Raw genomic sequence first — 24740 nt, 5'->3', positions numbered from 1 at the left:
TAGTTAGTTAATTCACTTTCTCCTTTTTTGCAGAGTTGTACAAATCACTGAGCAGAAGGATGGCCAAAACCAGGCAACACATGCCCACTTCTAAGGTTTATGCAAATGGCTCTCTTTTCAGTGTTGATTTCACTGGAATAGGTTCACCTGTCCAGTCTTCACTGTGGGATATTCCCTTACATTGTGTGAATGTGTGTTGCTGTGGTTGGTTTAATAAAGAAGCCGACTAGCCAATAGCTGGACAGGCAGAAGTTAGGTGGAACTGGCAGACAAAGAGAGAAAGAGTGAAGAAGAGGGAGAGAAGATGCAGAGGAAGCAGGAGATGAACTTGCTATACTGGAAAAAGGTACCCAGCCATGTGAGAGAGCATAGATAACAAACTTGGGTTAATTTAAAACGTAAGAGTTAGATAGTAACAAGCCTGAGCTATTGGCCGAGCATTTACAATTTGTAATAAGTCTCTGTGTGATTATTTGGGAACTGGCTGGAGGGACAGAAAACCCCACCTACATTTAACCTATTCTATAGTATCATAATTTCGATTCTTAATGGGCTTATCCTTAATTAAATTCAACTCTATACTATTACTATATTCAGTCAGCAGTCAAAATAATCTCTAACAAAATCAACAGTAATCCTGTCACACTGTCTACTACCCAGTACATTGTCAAATGTCTCCATTTTTTCATGATGACGGCCTTAATTGAATGGAGTCCCTTTTATTTTAGAGTGTAAGTACTGTATACAGACAACAAAACAGACCAGAACCTGTTTAGACTTGTGCTTTTTTGCACAGCGAGGTGATACTAAACATTCCGGGTTCATATCCATGCTTTCCATACTGGAAGCCACCAGAGGCGATGAGTTCCGGTTTTTCATCTTCAGAAACGAAAGGATGCTGATGACCTCTGGCTGATAGGAGCTGTCTGCCATGGTTTTACCCTTTGAGGCTAAGATGCAGGCAGCCATCCACCGGGCATATTGATCCTCCTGAAACAAATGCGAGGGTTTAGCAGCCAGTTCACCAATGGAGCCAGCCTGTCACAGACCAGCAGAGACTGATACTGGGGTTCAAACTTCAAGCTGAATATCAGAACAGCAAAGCAGCTGGCCACCAGTTTCTTATCTCTGCCTCAGAATGAATGGGCTGATCCTGTTTCCACGAGCTCTCACCAGACCTCAGACTGGAACCTTTCTCTAGCGTGGCTGGAGAATGAATGCTCTCTCTTACCTTGCTTCTTCTGTCTTATATACTTTCCTAATGTTGGGATTAAAGGTGTGACCTATAACTCCCTTTTAGACTGACTCACTCTTGTGCAGATCTGGATGGCCTTGGACTCACAGAGATCCGTCTATCTCTTAATCTTGAGTCCTAGCATTAAAGGTGTGCACCACTATCTCCTAGCTTCTGGTTGCTGGGATTAAGGGTGTGTGCCTGACTTCTATGGCCTGTGGCTGACTTTGCTTTCTGAATCCTCAAGCAAGCTTTAGTAAGTCATAAACAATATCACTATAGAGATGGGCTCCATAGTTGATCTTAGCAAAAAGGGTGAGAGTCAAGGGGCTGTGATACAAAACTATTGTTTTCCAATCAAGGAAAGATGAGAAGTGACACACTCTCTGAGAAGCCGCTGACCACTGAAGGTAAGTGTGTCCTGTCAGCTTTGAACCATTCTGCACAAGGAACTCTGTGCAAAAAGGATGCAAGGAGACAAAGGGATCCTGAGCAGTGCAGACAAATGAAGCCCAATTTCCTGAGACTTTCACAGACACGATTTCCATCTTCATAACATGGGTGTCACAGGCGATGAAGGAAACCCCTACCCCTAGCTTTCTGTATTATTTGTATCCTCATCTATCCATGTAAAGACTGTAACTCTAAGGAGACAATCGGTGCCTTGGATGGGATTTGAACCAGTCAGTGGTAGCTTCTATTACTCTTTAATGCCTGTGCCAGGTAGCCTGGGACCCAGCATAAATAAAATCAGCTCAAACTGAAGAGAGGAGCCAAGTCTACATAGACACATAGTTCAACAAGATGCAGCCAGCTAATACCAGCCTGGAACATCAGACTCCCCCAGCCCAAATTCAAACATTTTCAGAACACCAGGAAAACACGGCTTACTATGTCTGCTACAGAGAAGCAACTTGAGATACTCCCTCTATGGGGCTACTATTTACTATAGTCATTATTTTTCCCTTTCAGTGCACAATTCAATACATCACACACAGCATTTAGCAGTTACTATAATCTAGGCACTGTTAGGTGGTTTAGTCTATGTGCAGGCTAATGTGTTCTGAGCATGCCTAAGGTAGGCTTACTTGTGATCATTGTAGGTCAGCTGTTTTAAATGCAATTTTGGCTGAACAGTAATTTTAATTTATGATGTGTCTGTGTGTTTTGCTCTTAGTATTAATTGCTTGTTTGTTTGTTTATCTAGTTTGGGGGCAGGTGCATGTATACCCTGACATATGGGTGGAGGAGGTAGATGGACAGCCTGGGGCAGCCAGCTTTCTCTTTCCACGGTGAGTTCTGAGGATCAAACTCAGACCATCCCATTTGGCAGCAGGCACCTTCCCTCACTGAGCCATCTCACCAGCCCCTGCTCTTAGTCTTAATACATGGGAACTGATGAGATTTAGTAGCTTTACTTACATGGTCACATCTCAAATACACTTCGTTCATACCATCAGCAACGGGGATTAGTAACTTGATTCCGAATTTCCTCCCAGCCACATTCACATCTGGCGCAATTTCACAGCCTGAAGAACAATAAGCAGGGGCAAAATGGAGCTTTGAGAAATCTGCTGTAATAAACACCAACGTATATCTACAGCAAAGACATAAATGACCACAGGCCAAAGCGGGAGGAGCAACCAACAGCAACAATTCCAGGAACAACATGGATAAAGAAAATGATTTTATTATTTTCTTTAAAAATCAATTGATTTCATTTTTAGGATGATATTGGCTATCTTGTTAGGAACGATTAGAAATATATATGTGTGTGTGTCTGTATTTTTCTTTCTTTTTTCTTTTCTTTTTTTTTTTTTTTGAGGCAAGATCTCAGTGTGTCCCAGGTCAGCCTTGAATTTGCTGTGTAGCTTAGGCTGGCCTTGAACCCGTAATCCTGTCTCAGGAGGTTAGCCCCACTCCTGGTATGAATAAAATTTTTAAAAGAGAAGAAAGCAGAAGCGATTCTCTGCTACAGTGATGGCAGAGATGAGTACACTGGCTGATGGAATAACCCAGGAAGCCGAGACACCAGTTCACTCACTGCCACTTTCAGCAATTAGAATGGGCACTGAAGTCACTAAGAATGAAACGTAACACTTCTTGGCATTTCCCCCCCTTGCACAAAGCGCATAATCTACCACCTAGCCAAGCCCCAGCCTGGACACAGCTGTTTTTCAATCAGAAAGCCTCACATGCTGGGTGAGAGGGGAGAGCAAGGCACACACCCCACACAATGCACATCCCTTGTAATGCAGAGGAGCTGCTGTTTGGCAAGCAGCCAGGCTCAGAGTTCTTGGGGATCCCGCTGGAATAGTGTAGTCAGCCTGTGCCACAAAGAGGTGCAAAAAGCTCTTACCTCTAATATTCAGTTTTTCTATTGGCTCTCCTTGTTCAAGTTCCTTATTTTTAAAGTAGGCTATAGATGTGTCTTTAAAGACAAACCAGTATTGCTTGAAAGCTTTTAACATTAGCTTCTTGGGCCTGCAAATTAAAGTACAGCACATGTTTAAACACCAGTCGGAACTGCAGAACACCTTGCAAATTTTGAGAGGATTAAGGCCTTGGTTTAACATATTCTTTATTTTTAAAAAACAATTTCTAAATTTCTGGTTTTACTTCTACTTTTTTCTAATGGTGCCGAGGATTAGACCCAGGGCTTTGGGCATGCTAAGTGCTGAACCACCAACTGCATCCCGAGCCCACTAACATATAAAAGCAAGAAATGAACCCTTGCTGTGTGATGCATAAATTAATGCAAAGGCCCACGAGTCAGAAGTCAGACCTTGGGTCCTTGTTCTTCCTCTGCCACTGTGAGGCTCCTAACAGAGGAGGCAGGGGTTGGCTGTCTTTGAGTCTTTCTGGCTCCCGGGACGCTATACCTCATATTAGGTTGCTTTGTCCAGTCTTACTGCAACTTGATATACCATGTTTTGTTGATATCCATGGGAGGCCTGTCCTTTCCTGAATAGAAATGGAAGAGGAGGGGATAGGGGTGGGTGGGGCAGAGGGGAGATTGAGGGAGGGCTGAGAGGAAGGGGGTGGGGATTTCAGTTCTCCCTCAGTCTCAATACATACATACATACATACATACATACATACATACATACATACATACACTTTTTTGACCTGGTGGTGGTGATGGTACACACCTATAATCCAAGCACTGAAGAGGCAGAGGCAGGCAGACCTCTGAGTTTGAGGCTAGCCTAGTCTACAGTGTGAGTTTCAGGACAGCTAGGGATAGATAGTGAAAACCTGTCTTGAAAACTCATAGACAAACAAAAATAAAACCAACAAACCCAAAACATTTTGAATACCTGGCTCCCTGACTTTTGTGTATTTATAAACAGTAACACTGTACGACTAAACACATTAAACCTATACAAAAATATAAAGTAAATGAAACATTAAGCCCATTTCAAGAAAAGAAGCAGTTACTTACTCAAAACCTATCTCAGCTGTGATTACTGGGCCATGATTATTGGCAACAGGGTAAGCATGCAAACATTGCAGAATAGTTTAAAAATGTTATCTTTGGGGGCTGGAGAGTTGGCTCAGCAGTTAAGGGCACTTGCTGCACCCACGTGGAGATCACAACCATCTGTAACTCTATTTCCATGGGATCTGATGCCCTCTTCTGGCTGCTGTGGGCATTAGGCATGCACATGGTGTACACACACACACACACACACACACACACACACACACACACACACACACACAGTTGAAACACTCATATATGTAAATAACAAAAATAAAAAAATCTAAAAAATCTTCACAACATTACTATCTTCCAAAAACTGGTTATACTGTCATTACTTCACAATCACTTGTTCCTTCAAGGAGAAATACGTGTGCTTACTGTTTTGGAACCATGTGGCAGCTAACAAGTGATGATACGCATGGGATACTTAACTTTTGAAAAAGAAAACCTCACAATGCCACTTACTGACATTTGTCTACATGAAGCCAGTGAGTCTTGTGGTGGGTCTCTCTGTTTATTTATGAAGTATTGCAAAGATCCTGGAATATTTTAAGAGTCTTGTCTTGAAATAAATCAGCGAACCCCTACAGCTCATGTATAAGTATTACTAGAAATCCCTTGCTGTGGTAGCTTGCCTAGAAATAACTCTGTGGACAAATTTTTCTGCAGCATTCCTATTAACTGTTCATGGAGCCATTGTATCTGGTCCAAAGTGGCCTTGGTAGCAGTGGTGGTGCCTAGCAGCTTTGGCATGCAACCTGTCACATGCGTCATTTCTTAGGAGCACCAAGACTTATTAATCAGCTTTTCTCCAATGCGGAATTTCTTAGGATCGTATTTGTCTGGTGTATATGTACAGACCTACAGGAATCAGACTTGAGAGGTTTGACTGAGCTCTCTCTCCTCTCAGAATTTTCCGGACCACTTCCTGTCAACACTGGCTGTCCTTGTGACACAATTACCCATATGACGTAGCTGCCCATGTGACATGGCTGGGCTGTCACCTCTCTGATGTTTTCCCCTAAGGAGTCCATCCTTTTCTTCCTCTCATATTAAAGACTTTTCATTATCAATGGTTGAGTTTACCAAGATTTAATGATTTATCTTGCCCAAGACCCGTGACTCATGAATTTAAGGACTTTTACTTTCAAGGAAAATCTTTTATCTTTTGAATGTTTCATTCTCTCCAACTATTTCCTCTAGAACTCCCAGGAGACACAGGTTGGGACTTCCTAGTCTATTTAAGTCATATTTTTAATTTTTTGGATTTTCTTTGATGATATTAATAATTTGATGGTTAATACACTAAAATAAATAAAAATTTTAGTTTGAGCCAGGCTTTCACTATGTAGCCCAGGCAGATCTCAAACTTGCAGTAATCTTCAACTCTCTGCCTATCAATTTAATATTACTATTATACACATGTCATCTTCAGAATGCCCATTTTGATACTTTCAACAATTCATGTTCTCTTTTGTTATAGTTTTTACTTTTCAATTTACTGGTTAAATGTTGTAATCACTTGATAGTTTCTTAATATTTTAACATCTAAAATTATTAATGGCCTAACAACTCACACAACTGTGATTTTTAGCGGGAACTCACATTGTTTTCCACTAAGTATTTTCCCTCTAAGTATATTCAGAACTGCAGTTGCTAGGTCTTCACAGGTCTTGTGGTTCAAACCAGTTTCCTTTTAGATTCCATTATCATTCGAGACACTTAGGTTACCTCAGTCTGGATGAAGCGTGCACCCTGGCTCTGATCCCACAAGAGAGGCCTTCTGTTTTCCCCACAACTGGCATTGCAAGGATAGTGCGCCCTCTGCTTTCTCCAGCTGGCCTGTAGTTTTCTTATTTTGTACTGAGCAGGGAAGATGGCCCTCATGAGTTCCCACCTTCCCCGGTGAACTTCCGTCTGGCTTATTGCTGTTTGTGACCTGTAGAGCTGTATGTCTTACATTTATGTAGAAATTAAAATACCAGCCCCAGCCAGGTATGGTGGCACACATCTTTAACTCCAGCACTTGGAGGCAGAGGCAGGTGGAACTCTGTGAGTTTGAGCCCAGCCTGGTCCATACAGTGAGTTCCAGGTCAGCCAGAGTTACATAGAGGCCTGTCTCAAACCAAATGACCAAGCTGACCATCTAACACAGCAAGACAACAGATACCAGTCCCAAGCCATGAGAACCCAATTCCTTGTGGCTGCAGCTTCATTTTATGAACATTTTTGTTGTTTGCCATCTATTAATTTTCACAGCATTTGAATGCACTTACAGCCAGATTGGGGTGTGCGTTAGACCCAATGTCGTGTTGCAAGAGGCTGAAGTTCACTGTTCAATAGTGATAGTGGGGGCAACAGAGTTTAGAAAAAAAATAAAGAGCTTCCATGTACAAAGACTAAAAAGCCGACCTCAAAGGATTCGTCTACTGTTCTCATATCAACGAGGAAAGGAACTCAGGGCAATGCAGAGCCTTCTGGACCCAACATTCTACTAGCAAAGCCCCTGTACTCATTTCCTAGTATTCCTCCTTCCCTTCCCACTCTCTGCCACTCTCTCACATAGCCTTGCATCTTCCTTTCTACATTTTTCCCATCCAGGAGCACTACTGTGTTACTATTACTATATAGTAAACTTGGTGTCTTGAGACGTTTGGTAGACAGTGTCTATTCAACATATACAAGGACAATCTTAGTGACACTGGGTGTGAGTTACAGTAAAGCCACCAGGCAGCAGCAGTGAAGAGGATATAGGCCACTTTCAACATGTAAAACACTGTGACATCTACAGGAAGGGGCTGATGTGCTGGCTATACTCTATTCAGAGACTATGAAAACCAAATTTCTTTGTGAAATAATTATACATATTTTATAAAGCTACATTTGCCATGTCAAATTACCCTTTTCCCCTGGAGCTCTGAGTATCATTAGGCTAAGCCATTGTAGTTACAGCTGCTTGTGCCACAGAAGTTACCTGAGAACATATTGTATCATCACAACAAAAGACCAAACAAACCAATGCTAGATACCCAGTGACAGATGACATCTTTGGACCCTTGCTGCTCATGTAGACTCCCTTCACAATTTAGTCTTTGCAAGTCCTTCTTTGCTTGTTGTATAGTCAAAAGCAACTTGCATTTTTCTCCAAGCCAGTTGCCCCGGTGAAGTATTGGCTTGTTAAGAAAAGTCAATAAACCATAAATCGACACAGTGATTGCCTTGTTTCTCCAGTGTAACGCTCTCCCAACTGAGCTATTTCGGCAGCTACTGCCTTGTTTCTTTCAACTTAACACTCCTTGGCACTATCACAAGGGTGGCAGTCACCCATTAAAACAAACAGAAACAAGCAGATTGACCAACGCCGAGCAGGTGAATGGAGGTTAATAAAAGTGACTACTCCCTGTAAGCCCAGGAACAAAGAACTAGAAATAAACAATTATTACACTGCCAAACAGCTCTCTGATGGTGTCAGGGTCCTGACCCTCACAAGCAGACCCTAACAGAAATGTCGTTGTGACATACGTGCTCATTCTTGCTGACCTGCTCATGCTTACTACACAGTTCTGAGAGTACATATGTGCCAGGCACTGTGCTACATTCTTCAAATGTCTCATTTTATCCAGTGCTCCCAAAAAACTCAAGAAGAGGTATATCCTCGCTCTACAGCTTGGAAAACTAAGGCACAGAGTCACAAAGACACTACTCGAGGTGGCCAATGCATGTATTGGGGGGTTAAGATTCAACTCATTGTTGTCTATGCCAAAGCCCATAACTCTGAACCCACCTTTGACCCAGAAACCTGCCCACTTGTTATGCAATTATGTCCAATTCCAGACCCTACTTGAGAGGGACTGTTATATGGCGATCTTTTGCCCTTTCAAATTACTTACCTAAATAATTTGAGGTAATCTGCAAGTTTAGGGATATCGGTAATGTCCTCCTAAGGAGAAATACAAAAATTACCAGCAGGAACTTCACAGATGGCATTGCTAGTCAACACCTGTCTCACTCAGCATGGCAATCACTTACCACAGAGACTTTAAAATCGGAAAAAATTAAAATGAAATAAAAAAAGAGACTGAGTTTTTTAGCTACATGAACCACAGTAGTTATCTCTGGGGGAGGGGTGGGGGGCAAAGGTGGATGATGATTAAGAGGCACTCAAAGGGGCTTCTGGGTAGGTGACAAGGTTCTGCTTTCCAATTCTGGATGATAACTTGGTTGACAATATTAATTTGTTAATAATCATATTTGTATTTTTTAAAAACTTTTCTTTGTGGGATAGGAATATGAAAAGAAGCAAAAAAACAACTCATACTTCTTGTACATATACATCGTTCAAGTTAAAAGTTTCAGTTAGGAACACAGACTTTCATGTATGAACAGATATTTTGTAATTTTTAAGTTAAAGTGGGCTACTATGGTAACATCCAGATCACTGATTAAACTTGAAAGGAAACTGGTTCAAAGTTCATTCCGAGGGCGGTTGATGGCTGGCTGCAGCACATAAAACTCCTGAGGGAAGGAGGGAATTTCTCATTTGTTCAAGCAGGATTAACTTCCTGTTATGTACTCAGTGTAGGTAGCAGGCAAAAAGGAGCATAAGTTTCTGCTCCAGCAGGCCGTGGCCTTGTGTAGCAAGCAAGCATTTGCTCTCCCATGAAACCACCTCCCCATTGTAAGGCAGTTACTGATAAGAGAGCTCACAATGAAAGCCTAGGAATGTTGTGACTCATTCTCAGCGCTCACTTAGATCGAAGTTTCAGCAGACCCACTGCTTGGATTCAAAGTCATTAAGCCAGAAATTATTCCCTTGGCTGAAGAAGTTAAAACAAAAGAGCAGTGCCCAGGGAAAGAATCAAACCAGGGTGGCCTTCCAATTACAAGGCTGTCATTCAAGCACCTATGGGGAGAGGAGCAAGCTTGATAACTAGTTTTCTTCCTTAGGTATGACTGGAGGGTTTTAGTTCCTGAAATCAAAATTGTTTAGGAGTGTTTGATGAGATCCTTGATCAGTGGTTCTCAACCTTCCTAATGCTGCAGTTAATACAGCATTAATACAGTTACTACAGCATTGGTATACTTTAATACAGTTTCTCATGTTGTGGTGAGTCCAACTATAATATTTTTTCAATACTACTTCTTAACTGTAATTGTGAACTATATCCTGATATATAGGATCTCTGAAATATGACCCCTGTGAAAGGGTCATTCAACCCCCCAATGGGGCGCTACTCACCGGTTGAGAACTGCTGTTCCAGAGACAGGCCTTCCTCTCTATCAGCCTTACTCAGTAACAACATATTGCCAGGCACCAAGTCTTTTAAAGCTTTTTCTTCATCCTCATAGGCTCCCAGTGCCATAGGCTGTACAGCTCTTTCTAGACTTAAAGGATCAATGGCATGCTCTGTGCTAGTGTAGTGGAGCCCATTGGAATTTTCCCACATACTGGGCCAACTGATCTCCAGGAAGAAATGCTGTATAAACTTTCATTGGTGGTGATGAAATGCTCTTACAGACCCTTGCAGAGCTACTCTGAGAAAAGCCGGTTCTTGCTGAATTTAAGCTTGTCACATGAGCAGCATATTTTCCTTTTTGGAAGAAATGTTCTTTTAGTTCCAATCTATGTTTGTCAGAACAAACCCCGAGGTACCAGAAGTGTTCATACCAGAGTGTTGTCAGTCTTCCCACCTTCGAGGGTCACTTCCAAACTAGACAGTGCAGCTTCCACTTCGTCAACCTCGGACTTGGTTGCAAAGTCCTGTATTTCAGCACACAGTGACAACTTGCTGATGTGATACTAAAACATAAACAGAGGGTTTATTTTTATTTAGTTAAGTTAAACTAATATACATTTTTGAGGCTGGATCTTGCTAAATCCTTCAGGCCAGTCTCAAATTCTCTAAGTAGCGTAATCTGTCTCAGTCTCCCTCATGCTGGGATTACAGGCATGCTCTACTTCACCTGGCTCAAGATGGAGGTTTTAGAAATGTTACAGCCACAAGTGGACCATTAACCAAGTCTTCTTCTTCCAGGAGAATTTCCCTGGAATCCTGGACATCTCCTGGAAGGAGATCTGTCTATGCAGGAAAATGATGTGCAGTTGGACTAATTTTGAGACTTAAAGTTAGTTGAGCTCAAACTTAGTTCTGCCTTGTCTCTGCATGTGAGAGGCAGGTGATAGAAACTGTAGAATAGATACCTTATATAGTGCGCACACGGATAGATTGTGAGGAGCATTTTACATTGAAAATTACTCTCTTAATTTCTTCCATCACAGAAACAAATAGAATGCTGTAACAAGAACAAACTTTTCTTGCCCCACTCATCAAGAAAGGTTTCAGACATCCCCACAACCTGTAGTGCTGCAAAGATCAACATCTCTTCTTCTGTGCAGTCGATTTCCTCCAAGAGAACTGCCCACCTGGCTTGCTCGTAGAGTTGGTTTATTCGAACAGCGTCATACTAGAGAAAGAAACAAATGTGTACATGAGTATGAGCATTTATTTATAGCCTGCAGTGCAAAAGTTCTTAAATAACTGGGGCCATTCTCTGTGAATCACATGCTATCTTCATGTTGCCCACCCTGGTCCTTTGCCATCTGAGGTTAGAAGGAACTTTCCCTAAATATCTTCTAGAACTTCTTCAAGAAGCCAAATTAGTTCATCTTTGGTGCCATGACTTTTCCTCTCTGTTTCATGTTTCTGTTGAGAGTAAAAACATGTACTACATGATCGGTCATCAAAGCGAAGCTAATCTTCGAACTGCCATTCCAAGGAGAATCTGACAGGGACTTTTAAAATGGAACTTTATACCAATTCTTTAGGCATACTAGAAGATATAACCCTCAGGTGTTGACAGGACAACTTTGAAAAAGAACCACATTGAAAGAGACCCTTGTACCACCAGACACCAAACACAGTAATCACAATAGCATGCTATTGCTTGTGATGGACACCTGTTACTAATACACATGTATATATATTTACTAGAAAGTGAGAACATTAAATATAGCAATTAAAACACACAGGTACACACAGGTTTTTGGGGAACAAAAGTCCCAAACAAGGAAAAAACTACACCACTCCAAATTAACTGACATACAGATTAAAGAATTTAAACATACAAGACCCCATTGGGTCCCACCTCATATTAGTATGATGACCCTTTTATCATCCCAAACTGCCACCTGTAAGGCCCTGCATGGACCCCAGAGGCACCTTGAGCAAGCCTGAGCTGTTGGCTGGAACATTCTGCAGTTTTATCTGGAACATCTTGTGCCAGAGTAGTATTTGGTACTCTTCATGTTTGCTATCACACATCTGCTGGGGAGGAGCTAAGGCCTGAGAACTTGCACACTTGACTCTTGATTGTTTTCCACTGTGTTGTGAGTCAGTATATAAGCCCGCTCCATCCCTTCAATAAATGACATTTGGCATTCTGCATCCCAGCATTCCTGTTGCATGAATGACATGCTGTCTTGTCTTTTATTTAAACCTCTAGGCCTTCACCAGATTAGTGGAACAGAGTGTGGCAGGGCGCTACAGCCACCCATTAAATAATACCTCCCTTCTCCTCCCTCAGGCCTAAGTGACATCAGAACACTTTACTTCTGTCTTTCTGGATGGATAGATAGATCTGCCTAATCTGGGTAGTGCATATAAGTGCCTTATTGCTTCTTTCAAGTAGTTCATCTTTGGGGATCATCCATGTTACAGCATGAACCAGAATCCCCTTCCTCTTAAAAGCCACTATCTTAGTTGCTTTTTTATTTCTATGACAAAACACCATGACCAAAGCATTTTATAGAAGAAAGAGTTTATTAGGAGCCTACAGTTTGAGGGTGAGTTGTGCTAGTGTTGGGAAGCATGGCAGCAGGCCAGCAGGCATGATGCTGGGACAGTAGCTGAGATTTTATGTCCTGGTACGTAAGCAGAAGATGGAAAGGAGAGAGAGCTAGTTCGGAATGGCATGGGGTTTGAAACATTAAAGCACATCTCCTCAAATGAGGTTACCCCTCCTAATCCAAAACAAAAGAACCATTGTATTGTACATTTCCAGTATGTATATTATTTTAAAATTACTTTCTGGTGGTTTTGTGAAAGAAAAGGTCTTACTCAGCCCAGGTTAGTCTCCAAATTGTTATGCAATCTAGGCTTGAACTCTTGATCCCACCGCTTCAGCTTCTTGAGTGCTGGAATTATAGGCATGTGCATGATGCCTGAATTCCAGTGAATGAGTTTTATGGTACATAAATTATAGTTCAGTCAAGACTTGGCAACTAAAAGAAATTTACATGAATCCAGGTTGGTGATGCATGCTTATCATCTCAGACACAGGGAACCTGAGGTAGGAGAATCATTTGGTCACAGGAGTTAGAACAGTCTCCTCTTAAAAACTGCTAGGGGGTGGTGGCACACACATTTAATTCCAGAAGTCAGGAATCAGAGACAGGCAAATCTGAGTACAGAGCAAGTTTCAGGACAGCCAGGGCTCACAAGAAACCTTTCTCAAAAGAACCAACCAACCAACCAACCAACCAACCAACCAACCAACCAACCAACTACTCCAAAAGCCAAGCAGTCACTGCCACACACAAAAGAGGCCTGCCTTAATTCACAGATTATAGACAAGATCTAAATAGTGATGTAGTCACTGATGCTTAACTTGACTGTCAACCTAGATGTCTCTCAGCCCTTCAGTCCTAGTATATCTAAGTATTAATACTACAGGAACTCAATGGGCCACTCAGCAAGGTTTTCCTCTCAGTACTCAATAAAGATTTTAAAAGTATGATAAAAGCTCTCACACCTAAACATTTTTACATGCTCCATAAACCAAATAAAATAATGTTGTATAACATACACTAAGCTATAATCACCTGCAATTACAAGTTAGCAGTAGGAGATGGATAGGATCTGAAATAAGATGCTCAATAGGTCTGAAACAAGGGCTCAAATGCTGGTCAAGTCTTGCCCCCAGATCTATCCAGGGACTTTCTATTGGTCCTGCCTGGCTTTGGGATTTCCCCCTCAGAGGTTGTTTTTCCCAGGCAGGTGTAGAAGGAATTGTTTGCAGGTCATTAACAGGTATCCTATAGGTTTCTGTCTTTAGTTGCTCTTCATTGTTTTAGGAACAAGGTTTTCCCAAGTGGGTAAGGTGGATAGTTCTATGGTAACTTGGCACCAGCTAAAGTTACCACAGAGGAGGGATCCTTATTTAAGAAAATTCCTGTAAGGCATTTTCTTAATTAGTGATTGATAGGGGGAGGGTCCAGCCAATTGTGGGTGGTACCACCTCTAGGCTACCAACTCTGGTGGTCCTGGGTTTTCTAAGAAAGCAGTTTTAGCAAGCCATGTGGAACACCCTCACATGGCTTCTGTGTCATCTCCTGCCTCCATGTTCTTGCCCTATATGAGTTCCTGTCCTGACTTCTTTTGATGAACAGTGATGTGGAAGAATAAGTCAAATAAACCCTTTCCTCCCCAAGTTGCTTTTGATCATGGTGTTTCATTACAATAATGTAACCCTAACCAAGACACTGGGGATGGGCTACTCATGTTAATGCTTAGCCTTAGGCTTTCTGTCTCCTGATTGACTTAAGCTAGAAAGCCATACCTTGGAGGACATGGATCCTCCCATCTCTGTTATACACATCCCTGTTTCTGTCTCTGTCTATCTCAGTAGTTCAGTGAACCCTTTCCCACATATCAACCATGATACAACAGCAATAAACCTGTATCACCCTTTCCATGTTCTCAAGAAAGCTTACTGCTTACATTTGACCACAAGATTCTCTGCTGGGAATGGAGGCTAGTATGCTGGGGTCCTCTAATGTGTTTATTGCTTATAAAACTGGAAGATACTGGGGACTGTCAGAGCTAGAAAAAGGCTTATTTTCTTAATTCACATATTATAAACATATTAAAAAGGGGCCTAGTGTTTACAAGAAACTAAGTGAGTTGACTCATTCTTTTTAACAACAGTGTGGTATGGATGCAGCATAATATATTCAAGTCATTCTCTACTAAAGGACATTTAGGTGCTTTCCAATCTTTTCTTAAAACCATTCATGCAGTATCTATAGTAGTAATGTATAAAGTTACAAAAGTACCACTATGCTATGAATAGTAGATTTGCAGGTCAAAGTATAGTTGTTATTCTGATAGATATTACTGCCCTTCTTTCTACAGGGGCTAGATTATTATGTATTTTGACTTACAATCACTGTGTGAGATCTGCCCTGGGTTTTATTATTTATTCAAATAATCAAAAAAACACACATATTACTATGTCCACTTTGAAAAAGATTTTGATCACTATAGTTCATTGTTTCATGTGGCAGACTTAGGCATTTTTAAAAGTTCATTGGGTTTAATACCTGACAGTGTTGGATTCTCTGCATGCAAGGCTAATAATTGTTTCTTGATAAATATGTGAGTAAATAAACTGATGGGGAAACATTTGAATAGATAAAATGAGACCAGAATACCGACTTAACAATTAAAATTGCCTGAATATAGTTTCTATGAACAATTTCAGGTAGGATATTAGAATAGAAAGCATGTAATAACATATTTTAGCTGGGAACTAAATGAGGAAAGACTGAAGTTGAACCAGGGATAAGGCTTAAAAAATGAAATCCCAAAATCCCCAGCAACAGGCATGAGAAATCTCTTTTTGAGTTGCTGATCAGGGGAGTTCAAGAGACTCATAAAGTAATGTAGGCTATAGATGTCACCTTTGGTTGCCTCCCAGAAGTTGAAAGAAAGTCCTTGTTGGCGACACCATAAATTTCAGTCACACGACTCAGAGGTTTATGAACTAAATCTGACTTGAAAACCTGCCACCTGGAGTATAGTACCAGAAGGTGCTTTGCAAAATGCCAAGAAAGAAAACCAATTAAAACTCCCACCCAGCTGTGACACCTGTGAACTACAACAGTGACCAGCATGGCAAGATATTCCTAATCATGCAATAGTGGCACTCATATCTTGGCAGTAACCGACAGCTTTCTAATTAGACTCAAGTCTCACATAATAGGAGGAATCATGCCTGGTACTGGAAACCTAAGAGAACCTACTACTGTCACTTTCCTAAACAAGTATAATCTCTCAATTCATTCTAAATATCCCTATACCCACAGATCAGTGTAGCTCTCATTCCTTATCAAAGGATTTCCCCCCTATATCTGGTCAAAATGCAGAGAACAATGGACTGTAGGGTGCTAGACCCAACTGATACATCTACAACACATTTGCTACACTCAAGACTCAGAACATTCTGGTAGATGGAAGAATGGTTGGAAAGATCCTAACAGTCAGATGACCAGAAAGTCTGCTATGAGATTGTGTCTTTCAGATCTGACAGAGAAGATATCAAATCTCAACAATGTAGCTACCCAAATAAGACCGGAACAATCTAGTAACAGTTGACTCCCAACATGAATGGTTGAAGCCTCAAGGTGTTCCATCCATAGATAATGACCAACAAAGTATCAATGACAGCCCTGACCTGGATAACAAAATGAAAAGTATAGAACTTCCATGCACACACATCACAAAAGGAAAACAAAATGAAACAAAAGAACAATTTCTTACTTTAGGATTCAAGTCAAAGAAGGTGTAGTATTTAAATCTTAACAGCAGTTGCTCATCCTCTTGAATGTTTTGTTCCATAAGGGATCTGGAGGAATCCAGCCAACTAGGGAGCAATAGGTTATGATTTAAAAACCAGTCCACTTTATTCATATACCCACTACATTGTGTTGCATATTGCATGCTACATAAATCCAAGAATATGGGCAGGGCAAATAATATCAACAAAACCAATGAGCACATAAAAGCTATATTTGTAATTTACCATACAGTCGCCCCTGCCACTGCCCCCATACAGGGCTTTTCTGTGTAATAGCCATAGCTGTCCTAGAAATCGCTCCCTTCCTCCCTCTGTCTCTCCCTCCCCTTTTCCTGAATCTCAATATGTAGTCCAAGCTGGCTTTGAACCTGTGATCCTCTTGCCTCAGCTTCCTGAGTGCTAGGATTATAGACATGTAGACATGTTCCACCATGCCTGGCTTTATCTTGGTGTAGCAGATGACGTGACCAAGTCACAGTGAGTTAGATGATTTTTGCAGGGTTATGGTGGAGCTAGCATGTAACTCTGCTTCTGCCTTTAAGTTCTGCTACTCCACTGTGGTCAGCCCAAAGCTAGGGCTACCTTAGTCAGTGTCCAGCCTTTTAGCAAGCAACATTCTGTAATGATGGAAAGTCCTCCCTTGTGCTGTGCAATGCATTAACCTCTAGCCAGATGTGGCTATTGAGTATTTAAATGTGAGTAATGCTGTATCTTAATTTTAACGAAGGAGAAGCAGTAGTCTATAAAATACAGCAGGAGCTGAGTTGACCACCTTCAATGTCTCTAATGGGTTCACAGAGACCGCCGTTTGTATAAATTACTCTGCACCCCCCCCCTTTTCACACCTGTAACAGCATCGAGAGTCACAGTCATGTTTGGTGAGCCCTCAAGTTATTTGATGACGATTTTCTCTCTCTTTTAAGGTACTGAGACCACCATAGTGTGTGTACATTCATTTTTTTTCTGTTAAAGTTAGCACTCTGAATTTTGCTGAGAAAGCACAACACTCTTGCCTATTCACTAAAAAATTAGATAGCCCCCATCTTTTTGATACATCTTAGTGTATGAACACCAGTTCAGACAGGAGATAGACAGAATGTCCCTTACCCTGCATTCATCTTGGCTTTGTCCACCAAAGATCGAGGCTGGAACATGTCAGCGAGTACATCTGGTGATGGGGGAGGTTGGCTGAAGGCCAGAACATTGCAGTTTTGCTCTGTCAAAGGGCTGTCACCAAACCAAGTCATAGTGGATAAGGCTGGCATCCCATTGATGGGGTCATAGATGGGTGTCATGGTCTTACTGTACAAGCCAGGGCTTACTGTGAGGCAGGAAAATGATAGGGCATTTGGGTTATGAATATTTAGAAGAAGGTTATACTAAAATGAATTTTGATTTTAAATGTCAGGCTGGTAGGAACATCAGTTGCACAGATAAAGATCTTGTCTAAATCTTCCAGTCCTGGGATCCCAAAGATGTAAAAGTTGCCAAGATCAACACAAATAAATGTTGCTAAGTAAGTCCTTTCTAAGCATTCAAAGTTCTCTGTTTCATGCAGTTAGCTCATGAACTGCTATATATGGAGAGAAAGGGCGTGTGCACACACACACACACATACACGCATGCACGCACACATACACACGCACGCACACATGCACGCGCGCGCGCGCACACACACACACACACACACAGATAGAGATATTGATTGATTTTCCTTTGGAGTCTAAGCCACATTTGAAACAGCCCCTTACCTGGAGACCCCGAGCTTGTTGAAGAACTGTCCAGGTTCAGGACGTCATCAACTGCAGACTCTTTGTTATTTTTGTCTTTCTTCTTTTTCTTCTTAGAATAGTCACCAGAAGGCTTTAACAATGAAAGTTCTTCTGGTCTTCTAATATCTAAAACAAAACAAAGTAACAACTAACATAAACAAAAAGCAAGAAAACTAAATAGAAAAAGAATTCCTCCTGAGACTCAGCTGTGCTGTGTATTTGATGGGTCTTAGGGGACTGTGGCTGCAAAGGGAAGTCACTGCATCCCATTTGAAGGGACAAAGACTCTCAAGCTGGGTAAGGACAAATAGTGACAGAAGTTCAGCCTAGCACAGTTTCTAGCTTGTGTTTTGATTTGTGATGAAAATTTTTTAAATACACCCAGAGCAAAGGGAGTGGTGTAACGCCCTCTCTATGGGTTTGCTATCCAGCTCCAACCATGGTCAACACTGTGGGGCTCCTGCATCATCCATGAGCAAGCAACTTTTCTCTTTTTCTTCCTCTCCCACTTTGGTCTCTCTCTTTGGTTTTGTCAACAACTACAAAGGGCACCATATCCTTTTATTCTTTGTGGACAGTTGATTCTGTAATCTTTTTTCCTACACAATGCCTACCATTTCCTGCCAACGCTGTGGAGGTGTCCTCCTGTCCTGCCTCGCCTTCTGGGTCTCCATCATTTCAATGCTATTATTTTAACTGACTTCCAATAGTTTGAGAGCATTTGTGTGTCTGTAAAGGGCTCGTTCTGGCAGCTAGCCATGTTCTGCACTGCCCACCTCCAGCAGTCCATGTGAGAGGATTCATGCTCTCCAAGAAGGGCCTTCCGTGGTAGGCTTCTCTTTTGGTAACATCACCCTCCTGGGACAGCCCAGAGCTGTGTCTACACACTGCGTCCCAGAGGTCCTGGCTGTCCACAGTGATACTATTCCTGGAAGACATATGTTTATAATCTCTCTCCTATGTATCTATGTTCCAGATAGTATCTCTGGGCATCAGGACCTCAGTTCTAGATTCCTTATCTCAGAGTCTGCTTTGGAAGAAAGTGAGCTGTGATAACCCTTCCCTGATTCATCCAAGAGTGCAGCTGTGACCAGAACTGCTGATAACCCATGGAGCAGCTTTGATCCAAGGAAGTGGCTGCTTTAAGGTGCTGCTCTCTTAGATCCTCTCATCCAGTCAGTCATGAACTGACTGGTGCCCAGAGGCAAGAGCAATTTGGCTGACTCTCTCTATCATCCAGGATGCCTGACTGTCAGGCTACAAAACACCCGGAGCCATCCCAAATGTATGCTTAATGCACACCTGATAACTTAAATATTGTAGTGTATGCATCCAACAATCAACAAAGCAAAACCCTTCCACCCAAGATCTGTGCCTCTTCCGGTCTTCTGGGGAAGCTGCCATACTGCTAAGTCTGAGCTAGTGCTGATTGATTAGGCTTAAAAGCCATGATCAGAGATGCTGAGCAGAGATCTCTCTTCATGTGTCTTCAAAGCCATGGTTAGAGAAGAGAACAGGACTGCTTGGCCTCAGCTGTGACTTGTCACCTAGTCCATGTGGGATATGGAGAAGGTCTTTTTATTGGATGGCTCACTTGGTGTTCAAATCCTCATTGGATTACTACTAACAACAACAACATGTCTTTGTGCTTCATTCACATTTTCTCATGCCATGTTGGGGACACTCCAGGAACTTGTGCTCTGCAACTGGCTGTTCCATGCATTGACTGGTTCACTAAACAGCCACCAGGCAGCCCATGTGGGCCAGACATTGATATACTGGGGTTGTGGTTTCTGTCCTAATCCCATTTCAGGCTATCAGAACCCCTAATGTTTAACATGGGCATTCCTAAATCTTTCCTTCATTTGCTCTACCTCCCATTTTAGGGCTCTTTACTCCTTTCCTTGCTGATTTGCTGGCTATCCATCTGTGCCTGTTTCAAAGGGCAAGATTTCAGCTATCTTCATCAGCGTCTACTGTTCATCACACTACCCAATGCACAGTAAGCTCAGTGAGCCTTTTTGGAGTGAATGAACAATGCATCTTATAGTTTAATGGAGGAGGGTAAAGACTTAGAGATGTGTAATAGTCTGTGATCATGTGCTGGATGGTGATGCATAATATTCTTGGTACCAAAGAAGGCATCCACACATTTTCAAAAAATAGGAAGTAAGAAGCATTCATGGTACAAGGGTCCCTCTTTCTACAGTGTATCATAAAGGAAAAAAGTAATCTGAGTAGTATTGTCTCTGTGAAATTATACCATACCAAGAGACACCAATTCATCAGGTGAGTCTGGTGGCACATGACGGTGATCCCAGTTTTTAAGCCTGAGACAGGAGGATCACAAGTTTGAGGTAAGCCTTGACTACATAGTAAGAGTATATTAAAAAAAAAACCCAGCAAAATAACATTTGGCTTCTATCCACATAGGTGGGTGTATGTGTGTGCAGTGTGTATGTAGATATTTGTGTATATGCAGGTACATATGCACCTGTGTGCTCGTGTGTGAGGCTAGCAGATATCCTTGGCATTGTTTCTCAGAAGCCATCCACCTTGTCTTTTTTGAGACAGGGTCTCTCACTGGCCTGGACCTTGCCAAGTAGGGCAGGCTAGTTGGCCAGCAGATCCTAGGGATCTGCCTGTCACTGCCTCCTCATTGCTGGGATTACAGGTGTGTGCTGTTGTGCCTGTCTTTTTAAAATCATGGGTCCTGGGGATCGGCAAGGCAAGCCCTGGACTGATAAGCTCTGTTCCCAAGGAGAACTTTTCTGCTTAAGCTTCCTAAATGACTTCTTTAGGTAGAGTTATTTATAGGAGCTGAGTACTAATGAAGGGATTGAAGTGTGCAGTGCCACCAACCCAAAGACAGAGATGTGTCACAATGAAGGATGCAACAAAACTCCCATTCTTTGGTTTGTCTTAAATATCTGAGTTTGGTTTGGAGAAACGAGTTGGGAGAAGCACTCTTAACATGACCACTTCTACTTACAAGTGTAGTTTAAACAATTGCAAGCTCATGGAAATGACTCTGACTTATGCAAATAGTGTTCTTTTCATTTCATTCCGATGGGCCGGCTGTGGTGCTCTGCACTGGGCTTGGGAATTTGCTTCCTTGTAAAGGAGGCTCCTCCAGCCAATGCTTGAGGCAGGCAGAAAGCACAAGTAACTTTCCTGTTTTCCTTTGCCAAGAGTCTAAAGGGCACAGTGGTGGCCCCTTCAGGGAACTCACTCAGCACTTTGCAGATATCAGCAACAGCCTTAAACACCACAGCTGAAAAGCTGACTCGAAGCCGCACAGTCTTGGCATTGGGTAGCCGAAGGCGAAGCATTTTGTGCTGTGGGGTGAAGAGGAGCTTGGCGTCCGCCTGGACTCCACACTTGTCCAGAGTCCAGTGGGTTTTCAGAAGCCAGCAGCGTTTCTGCTCCCACCACAGAGCAAAGTCTGACCAGTCTTGGGCTATGTCTGGGAAAGTGGAAAACGGGGTTGAACATATAAGAGGAGGTTTAGCACGCAGGTTCCAGACGCGTTAGTCTATTCACAGGCAAAGCACTAACCTTTAGCTTACAATCTCTTTTTATGGTTCAAGACTTAACAGTTCTTAGCTTCCTTCCAAAGTCTCCCAGGAGGGGCAGGGAACAAATGGTGTCTGAACTCTACCCTCATTTACATTTAAGTATCATAAAAAACATAAAGCAAAAGTTTTGTTCTGATGAATGCTAAACCACACCCCCAATCATTCTGTGCATCAGTCTTGATTGTTTACTCAATCTTAATTTGTATTAGAAACTAATTCTTTCACTTCTGGATCACAAGGGAACACTGCTTGCTGGTTCCCACAGGCTGCACAGAACATGGAAAGCTGATGGTTTATTCTGCTCAGTGATGTCCAGCTCCTCCAGCAGCTTGATATGTGCAGTTTGCAAAGCACCTGCCCTGACACCAGAACTGCACGTTCTCCTTTTCAGACTTGCCGACATCAGTATCAAGGGCGAAATTTCTCTTCGCCAGCATGAAGTCAATCCCGTCTTTTATTTTGCTAAATTAAGGGATGTCACCACTTTAATTTAATTTATTTGTTATTTTTCTCTCAGTGAATGTTGCCTCTCTTTAATTAGAAAGCCTTCCTCTCAATGCTCTTAGTGGAAGCATTGAATTATTTTGGAAGGTGACAAATCAGTAATTGTTCTCTGTGGCATAGGCTATATCTGCTGTGGCTGGGGTATGGCTTGAGTGTCCCTCAAGGCTTTATGAGTTGGGGTTTGATCCCTACTGGTTGGAATGAAGAGGGTGGAAATTTAACCTGACCTCTATGTTGGGACATGGAATCTTAGGAAAGTACATAGGATTAGGTATGACCATTAAAATAAAGCCCTTGGTCAAATCTAGTGGCTTTATAAGAAGAGGCAGGAGAACCAGGTGCGTGCGCGCACACACACACACACACCACCACCACCACACTACACACACATACACACCACACATACACACATATACACATACACCACACACACACACACCACACAAACACACACATACATACACACCACACACACTACACAGACACACACACACCACACAAACACACACACACCACAAACACACACACACCACCACACAAACACACACATCACACACACACCACACACACACCACACAAACATACACACACACACACACCTTGCTTCATGCTGTATGATATGATACCCTGTGTTGTTTTGAGCATCATGCTTCTGTCATCAGATGGAGTCTCTAGACTTTTAGCCAAAACCATGTGCCAAAACAACCCTCTTTTCTTTACAGTCATCTAGACTCAGGTACTTTTGTTATAACAACAGAGAAATGAAATAATGCAGTCTTCAACAGAAATACCTATCAAGAGATAATGATCATATATTCTACTACCTATATGAAATGAAAATTGAAAAAACTAAAATGTTCATCAACAGACAAATGGATAAATTGTGGTAGGTTTACACAAGAGAATATTATATAGCAACAAAATTAGATTAAACTAAACTATATGCAACAACATAGATTTCTTTCAAACATGATGTTAAATAAAAGAAAGCATCTATATAAGAGCATGTCCTGTATGAGACCATTTATATGATGTTCAAAAACAGCAAAATGAGAAGCCAGAATAGTGGCTTGGATGGATGTGGGTGGGTAGCAAGTGTGGGCTTGAGATGGGAGCAGGTAATGTTCCTTCTTGATTTGGGTGATGGTCACGTGAATGCGGACATAGGATGCATTTTAAAAAGGCCTCTATCTCACCATAAATGAGAAGCCATCATCCAAGGCTTCAAATAAATACAAACAAAATATTAAATTCCAAGGCCAGAAGAAGACTTTTCTGTCTTTGTTGGTGAGCAAATATGAAAGGACACATTAACAGCAAGCCGAGTTTAGCATGAAGTTATCAAGTATTAATAGAGAATGGACTCAGTAGTCTAATGTTATGTCACCTAAGATCACCATGATGTCACTGGTGGGATGGCCCTTCACCTTGTGGGAGTATAGCGTTCTACATTCTTAAGATCTTCAGTTTGCCACCAAAGACTCAAGCGTTTACAATGGTGGCTGGATTCACTTGAAAGTTCTTGTATGGTCCCTCTTCCTCTTCCTGGGAGAAACCAGGGGTGAGGAAGAGGAACATGCCCTCAGGAAATCTAGGGTCAGCCATGGAATGGTGAAGTAACAGAGAGGGGTGCAAACACAGAAAAATCACGGAGAAGGAAGGAATGACTTACTCATCTGTTCCACCAGTTTGAGCATCACTCCCCCAATATGCAGGTCCCCTGATACCCTCAATGTGATGTCTTTCTGTTTCTTTTCAATTTCATGGTCAACTCGGACTACAAGCTCCCAAGAAGCAGATGCAAAGTCACTGGATGACAGCATTGTGGCACAGGCAGGTGTCTTTAGGGACAAAGACAAGCATAGGTCAGAATTGGATGGTGCCAGCAGGTTGTTAGACAAAGGCCATTGTTTATTTTTAAATTTTATTTTTGATTCTTGTTCAAAACATTTTATAAGATTCCTGGCACCTAGTTACTAAATTAGAATCCTAAATGTATATATAAAACTTATAAAGATAATCCCAGCTATTTAAAATTCTTTATTTTCTTTTCTCCACTGGGGTATGTATTTTCTTTGCCCACATAATGTATCAATCTTCATTTCCCTTTCTACTAGTTTTTTATGACTTTCTATGAACTAGTTTGATAAAACACAATAAACCACGGCAATCCTCCAGCGATCTTAAAATACTCTCCATCTTTACTAATATATAATTTGTGTGTGATAAAACATAGATTTTAATGTAATAACTCAACATGTTTTATTGTGTGCAAATTATACTTCAATAAGAGTCAATTCAAAAACACTCTCCATTAAAACCATTTCTCACTAAAATCCTCTCTAGCATCTCTAATATATCTGTGTTATTATATTCCTGGATATAACTCCCAAAATAAAAACTCAGCCAAATAACTGCTTTTTAGTCATTATCTCACCTTAATGTGCACGATGGCATAGGCATGGCCATAATTATTACTGCATATTAGATTTTCTTAAGCTACTGTTTTCTTTGTATAGTATTGGGTG

General features: G+C 41.7%; 1 protein-coding gene across 1 annotated transcript in view; it reads right to left on the bottom strand.

Annotated features, from left to right (window-relative positions):
- The window catches only part of Fermt1 (FERM domain containing kindlin 1), a 34551-nt gene extending 10472 nt beyond the window's left edge, over positions 1-24079 (bottom strand). The window contains exons 1-11 of the mRNA XM_051183318.1: positions 23885-24079; positions 21363-21596; positions 18110-18256; positions 17466-17679; positions 16322-16424; positions 11079-11186; positions 10390-10521; positions 8612-8661; positions 3594-3718; positions 2657-2763; positions 769-990 (exon numbers count right to left, since the gene is read on the bottom strand). Coding sequence (XP_051039275.1) covers positions 769-990; positions 2657-2763; positions 3594-3718; positions 8612-8661; positions 10390-10521; positions 11079-11186; positions 16322-16424; positions 17466-17679; positions 18110-18256; positions 21363-21596; positions 23885-24035 — 1593 coding nt within the window. The 5' untranslated portion in view covers positions 24036-24079. The remainder of the gene's footprint in view (positions 1-768; positions 991-2656; positions 2764-3593; positions 3719-8611; positions 8662-10389; positions 10522-11078; positions 11187-16321; positions 16425-17465; positions 17680-18109; positions 18257-21362; positions 21597-23884) is intronic.
- Positions 24080-24740: the final 661 nt, after the last annotated feature.

Source organism: Phodopus roborovskii, unplaced genomic scaffold, assembly GCF_943737965.1.
Source record: "Phodopus roborovskii unplaced genomic scaffold, PHOROB, whole genome shotgun sequence".
NCBI classification, from domain to species: domain Eukaryota; kingdom Metazoa; phylum Chordata; class Mammalia; order Rodentia; family Cricetidae; genus Phodopus; species Phodopus roborovskii.
Note: the sequence above shows the minus strand (reverse complement) of the source record. Positions and strands in the feature narration are given on the sequence as shown.